Source organism: Salvia splendens, chromosome 3 (genome assembly GCF_004379255.2).
Source record: "Salvia splendens isolate huo1 chromosome 3, SspV2, whole genome shotgun sequence".
Lineage (NCBI taxonomy): Eukaryota > Viridiplantae > Streptophyta > Magnoliopsida > Lamiales > Lamiaceae > Salvia > Salvia splendens.
The window spans coordinates 37,645,577-37,652,617 of NC_056034.1; the positions used below are offsets into that span (position 1 = coordinate 37,645,577).

The 7,041-nt window shown below is 43.5% G+C and overlaps 1 protein-coding gene across 1 annotated transcript; it reads right to left on the reverse strand.

Moving 5' to 3' along the window:
* Positions 1 to 311: 311 nt before the first annotated feature.
* On the reverse strand, positions 312 to 2,212 carry LOC121796967 (protein FAR1-RELATED SEQUENCE 5-like). The gene is made up of 3 exons (XM_042195719.1): positions 2,203 to 2,212; positions 592 to 1,348; positions 312 to 438 (listed from the first exon to the last, which is right to left on the reverse strand). The coding sequence occupies exons 1-3, from the start codon at positions 2,210 to 2,212 to the stop codon at positions 312 to 314; spliced, it is 894 nt and encodes a 297-aa protein (XP_042051653.1).
* Between the last annotated feature and the right edge of the window lie 4,829 nt (positions 2,213 to 7,041).

Genomic DNA, 7,041 nt, shown 5'->3' on the forward strand with positions numbered 1-7,041 from the left:
GTGCGTAATGCAATACCAACACCACATATATATAAAGCCATATAAAGAGTACGCCTCAATTTTTTTTGCATCATATCCGCATATAATGTCATTATTCGTAACAGATTATGCATTATTAAACTTTGTATGTGTATTATAAAGAGATAAAATAATGCTTATTTTTAGAGTTAGCGACCGGAGAAAAAGCCTCTAATAAACCCAAAAATTATTCCCAAAAAGCAAGTAAACTTGCAATTCTATTACAACCATTCGATTAAGAATAAAAATATGACCACATAACGAACAATGTTGTTTTTTTTATAAAACATGATTCAATCTGGATTTTTCCCCTTCCGCGCATCTTTCTCCATCGTCATCTCTTTAAGCACAGGACAATTCCTGGAGTCGTGATGACCCAACTCATCGCACGCCTTACACCGTAATGTAAACATACAGTACCTGCATAAATCACAATAACCTGGCGTCAGAAATGTAAACATACTGTAATGCAACGTACTCTGTAGAGTAATGCAGTGACATACAGTAATAATGCATACAACATACAATAGATAAATACACTATAACGTAAAGAACACATTAGTTAGTTTCTACTTGTTTGTGTTGTACGTGGAGTCGAAGGACACAATATCACCAAACATGTGGTAATTCCTCTTCATCAAACCGTCACACCAAAACAGAGCAATCAACTGGTCGGATTCGTTAACTTCGTAGTGATAGGTGAAAGCCTCGGACATCTCCTTCTTCTTACCAATGTCATCCAACACCATTTGTACATCAAATCCTTGTGCATATGCTTTGATGTCCCGTGACGCATTCCTGATATCCCCAACAGTGCAACCAACTAGGTCGAACCCACCAAGAATCTCCTTCAAGACCTTAAATGTAAGCGTGGGTCCAATATTCGCCTTGGAACAGTCGAGGATAAATTTATGATGTACATCATCCAACTTGCGATTACTTGACATGAATTGCTGATGTTCCGTCTCAACCATGTGATGGTTATGAATCTCATTGAACTCCTGAATTATGTATCCTGACGAGCAATCTTCCGAGAAAAACCTGAAGGATATACTAGCCGTACAACCACACCGCTTAGATAACTTCCTACGCTTGATAGTGAAACCAGAACGGGCATTCAACTGGTCATCCTCATCGCCCTTCTTCCTTCCTTCTCTATTGCATACAACTTGATACTCAGTCGTGACATCATCAACCTTCCTCATAGCTTGTTTGCGCGTATCAAAGCCAACTGCGCGGGCATATACGTCGTAGAAAGCGAAATCCAAGGATTGGAATTTCTGACCTACAACAGGCTTAAGCTCGGGAGAACATTCAGGTACAACAACCGCTGTACAGAATTGGAAAAAAGGGGTCATCATAAAATAACAACTTTGCAATATAATAAGCTGACAAGTAATGCACGATTTTCATACATTCAATCTGTCACATATTTAAGTTGGACAAATACGTGAATTTTGCATACGTATAACACACGATATTAAAAACGTCGTTTTTAATTTGTACATACTATACCCTACCCCCTAGGCTTAGTAAACCCTTAGGGGAAAACAAGAAACGTGTGCCGAAAATCAAAGCTAACAACCGATATTTAAGCCCTAGGGAAACGAAGCATAAAATCATACATATCTTAATTCGTACAACATACACATTGCAAATAAGATATTATGCATTAGATAGGTAATATAGTGCATTACGCATATTAATTTGATGCATTATTTGTACGAACTTTGTTCAGTATACTCTGTACGTTGGAGACTTACGTAATTTATTTATAGGTCAAACACAAAGCTTTCTTAAACGTTGTTATTAATGTTTACGTACTATACCCTAGCCCCTAGGCTTATCAAACCTTAAGGGGAACCAAGCAACGTGCGCCAAACATCGAAAAACAGACGAAATCTTTTTACCCTATACATTGCCGCTCACGAATTATGCATTATATAGAAACATAAGTTCATTATGTTTAGTCAATATGTGCATTACATGTATCGTTTCAACCTAATACCCTAGATATGCCGAGAGCGAATCCATGGATGAAGGTTTCACAGCAAGCACTCATGTTATACCAGCGGCAACACAATACACGAATTAATTGCTGATTAAATATCAAATAATCAGACTGCTACAACTAGCACTGAAACATCCGCAACATAAACAAAATCAGGCTAATTCGTGATTTACCTTCTTCCATTGATTAAGAACAAAAACGGTTGCTACAACGCCAAGTAGACAAGCTTGAACTGTCGAGGATTGATTAACGAGAAAATTGAGAATTGTGATAATTGAAACCTTGCAAAAAACTGGCGATGCAAAATCATATACGCCTCATCCTTCCTTCTTCGACGTGAGAGAAGGAAAAAAACCGCAATATCTTCCAATGAGAGAATCATGGAATTTCCATAACTAACAAATAAGTATTTACCAAATCTGCCCTTAATCGATTTTTAATTGATTATAATTTAATGGCCTCAGCGAATATTTTCAACCATCCGATTGATGTAATTAACGGTTGAGATTACGAAGGAAAAATGAGGAAATATGAGAAAAGGAAATGAATATATATATATATATATATAGATACGAATAATTTAGAAGCACCTACTCCCTCCGTCCCGCTTTAGGACCGGTTGATCAATTTCGGATGTCTCGCTTTAGGAGTTCCGGTTAATCAATTTCAGGTGTCCCACTTTAGGAGTTTCGGTTGGAATAAATTAATAAAAAATGCATATAAAGTAAGTAAAAAAGTATTAAAAGTGAGTTTCAACATCCACTACAATATTTATTTATTTATTTATTATACACTTAATTAAAAGTATTTATTATATATTTAATCAAAAATGAATCTCAATATCCACTATAATATTTATTTATTACGTACTCAGATATTTTCTTGAAATATATCCCCGACTCAACCAGACTCCTAAGGGCATCCACAACGCGTGTCTCCGCGGTGCCGCGTTCCGTGTCTGCTGAACGAAACCGCGGAGACACGCGTTGTGGATGCCCGTGTCGTCCCCATGGCGTGCCGCGAGACGCGGCACGACACGTCTCGCCACGCGCCGAGGCGACGTGGCGAGCTCCCAGCGCATGCGTGACGCCCACTAGCTGCCCCGCGAGTGGGTTTCGTCACGGTGACGCAATAATTCATTTTTTTTAATCGAATTTGATTTAAAAAAAAATTGCAACGGTAATGTTACCGTTTTTTTTATCCGTTTTTTAATTTTTTTTTAATTTTTTTAAATTTATTTACTCTATAAATACTCCCATTTCATACTCATTTCACTCACAAACACACATCTATTCCTCTCAAACCATCTCTATTTCCACCCCAATTTTCATCTGAAATCAACTCTGTTTTTCTTCTTCCAAATTCAATCAAACTAATGGATCCATTTGAACAAATGCGTCAAATAATGGAACAATCACTTGAAGAAGAAGAAGGGAGGCGGAAGAAGCCGCGCCGCCCCAACGACGCTCCCGTACGTACATCCATCGTAACCGAGAGGAAGCCGCCGCAAGGTTTGTACGCGACTACTTCTGCGATAACCCGGTTTGGGGAGATACGTACTTCCGTCGCCGTTTCCGCATGGGGAAACCACTATTTCTCTACATCGCGAATACTTTGGCAGCTCGGGAAGAGTTCTTCCGGGAAGGGTTCGACGCGGTCGGCCGTCCCAGCCACACGACGCTGCAGAAATGTACTGCAGCAATCCGCCAGCTTGCGACTGGACAAACGGCCGACATGTTCGACGAATACCTCCACATCGGAGACACCACTCGGCGACTGTGCTTGCTCAAATTCTGCAAAGGCGTCCGGGCAGCCTTCACTGACGAATTTTTCCGGAGGCCAAGCACGACCGATTGTCAGTTCCTGCTCGACCTTTACGAAACAGTGCACGGATTCCCCGGGATGCTCGGCAGTGTCGATTGCATGCACTGGCAATGGAAGAATTGCCCGGTGGCGTGGAGGGGGTCCTACACGAGCAGCCACAAAGGCACCCACCCAACCGTTATACTCGAGGCCGTTGCCGACTACCGGCTTTGGATCTGGCACGCGTACTTTGGGGTCCCCGAGTCGAACAACGACGTAAACGTGCTCCACCAATCCGACCTCTTAACCGAAGTTTTGGATGGTAAAGCGTCGGCCATCAACTTCGTCGCTAACAACCGGCATTATAAAATGGGGTACTATCTCGCCGACGGCATCTACCCGAAGTGGCCTACCTTCGTGAAGACGTGCAGCCGGCCTGCGAACCCAAAGCAGACTCTTTTTGCGCAGAAGCAGGAGGCTGCTCGCAAAGATGTGGAGAGGGAGTTCGGGGTTCTCCAAGCGCGCTTCAACATCATCAAAGCCCCGGCTCGTACGTGGTTCATGGAGAGCATGGTCGACATCATGTATACGTGCATAATCTTGCACAACATGATTGTCCAAGACGAAGGACTCGAGGCGGGAAATTGGTTCGACCCCGAATTTCTCGGAAGCTCAACCGCAAGTAGTCCGCCTCCAAGTGGAGCGCATCCGTCTATACAAGAACGATTATCTATTCGTGCAAGGACACACGACTCTAGCGCCCATACCCAACTCCAAGATGATCTAATTGAGCACATTTGGGAAAATTTTGGGTGATGAAATTATTAAATTGTGTACTTTTATTTTTTACGAAATTATTAAATTATGTTTTTTTAAGAATTTTATGTTGTAAGTTTATTTTATGTAATGAAGTGTGTTTGTTTTAATTGAATTTGGTTGGAAATAAAAATAAAAAATGAAATTGAATATATAGTAATTTAAGGAACGGTTAAGGAACGGATAAGAAACGGAGGGTTGCAGATTCCGTTTCTTAATTAAGGAATGAAGTAAAAAAGTACAGTGGAGTCTGCAAATAGTAGTTTAAGGAACGGTTAAGGAACGGTGAGAGAAAAGCGCGGTGGATGCCTAATAGCATCTCCAATGGCGGACGTCTGGTCGGACATCCGGTCGGACGTCGCGACGGGCGATCGGGACGTCCGCCATTGTGGCGTTTAGGGTCGGATACGGACGTCCCGTGAGGACGTCGGGTGTCCTCGGACATCGGCGCGACGGGCGGGTGGACGTCCGCCATTGTGGCGTCCAGTCGGACGTCCCGTTTTTAAAATTTTTTTTTTTAAACTCTATATATACGGCTCGTTGAATTTTATTTCATTCGCACCACTTGTGTTAACAATTTTCTCTCTCTACATCTCTAATTTCAAGTATATCTAGAATGTCTAGTGAAAGTGATAGCGAGAATGAGTTGGAGGTCGCTGTTGAAGGTGCGATAGAGAGGCTGCTACAACAGAGGTCGCAGCGGCGGCAGCAGGCGGCGGTACCTCGGCCGATCCATCGTCGAACTCAAGTACCCTGTGACCACATTGCTGCACATATTCGGTTGTATGCGGACTACTTCGCTCCGCAACCGCGTTTTGGGGAAGCCTTATTCCGGCGACGCTTTAGGATGCATAGTCCGCTGTTTCTGCACATCGTGGGTGCTTTAGAGAGAAGATACCTGTATTTTAGGATCAGAGAGGATGCAGCTGGCAAACCCGGACTCACGCCCTTGCAGAAGTGCACTGTCGCAATCAGACAACTGGCGTATGGAGGCGCGGCCGACATGTTTGACGAGTACCTCCACATTGGCGAGTCGACAGCCGTCGAGTGTCTGCAGAATTTTTGCGCGGGCGTGAGAGTGATATTCGGGGAGCGGTATCTTCTGAGTCCGAGCCCCGAAGACTGCCAGATGCTGATAGATATGCATGGGTCGGTGCACGGGTTCCCTGGGATGTTGGGCAGCATAGATTGTATGCATTGGGAGTGGAAGAACTGCCCCGCCGCCTGGAAGGGGATGTACACTACCGGCTTCAAAGCCAAGCATCCCACGATGATCCTTGAAGCTGTAGCTGACTACCGGCTGTGGATATGGCATGCTTATTTTGGAGTCGCCGGGTCCAACAACGACATCAACGTTCTCCAGTCGTTGCCCCTGTTCAACGCTCAGTGCAATGGCGTTGGTCTCGCTATCAGTTTCGTCGCCAACGGCAACCAGCATAATATGGGGTACTATTTGGCGGATGAGATATACCAAAACTGGCCCGTCTTTGTGAAGTCAATCAAGCATCCGCTCAGACAAAAGAAGACATACTTTGCGAGCCGTCAGGAAGCAGCGCGCAAGGATGTGGAGCGGGCATTTGGTGTGCTCCAGAGTCGGTGGGCGGTTGTGAAGGGTCCTGCACGGCAGTGGTATATTCCCAACATCGGCGATATCATGTACGCATGTATCATAATGCACAACATGATTGTCGAAAATGAAGCTGCGGAACTGACTCAGTGGACCAACGAAGATGATACGGGTGCAAGTCCAAGTCACGGCGTGGCCACCGCGAATGTGAATATGGGGGTACCTCATGGAGAGGTCTCGCGGCTGCGTGCATTTGCCGACATGCGGCAAACAGATGCCCATGTTCGACTTCAGCAGGATATCATCGAAGAGGTTTGGACTCGGAGGGGTTGACGTGATAATGTATGAAGTTTTTTTTTTATTAGTATGTAATTTTTTTTTCGAATCATGTATGTTTTTTCCGATGAAGTTGTTAATTTTTCCCGTTCGTATTCTCGGTCAAATTTTATTTCCGTAAATGTTAATTGTTTTATTTGTAAATGTATGATTTTTTTTAATTGCGGGATGTCCTAGTGGGAAGGGCGATGGGAAGGGCGGATTGTGCAGGGGATGTCCTAGTGACGTGGCAATGGGATGGGAAGTCCTAGTGATGTGGCAGGAGGTGTTTTTGGGATGTGCTAGTGGATGCCATAGTGGGATGTCGCCTCCATGCTCTAAGTCAAGGATAGAGTATTTGATTAGAAAACATATCCATCAGTCTATTCACAAGTCACAATCGATGACGACTCTATACTCTAGAAACCTCTTTCCTTTTACATATATTTTAACTAAAATAATGAGGCCACAGAAAATTGCGGTCCAAGAATTACGTTATTATACAAATATT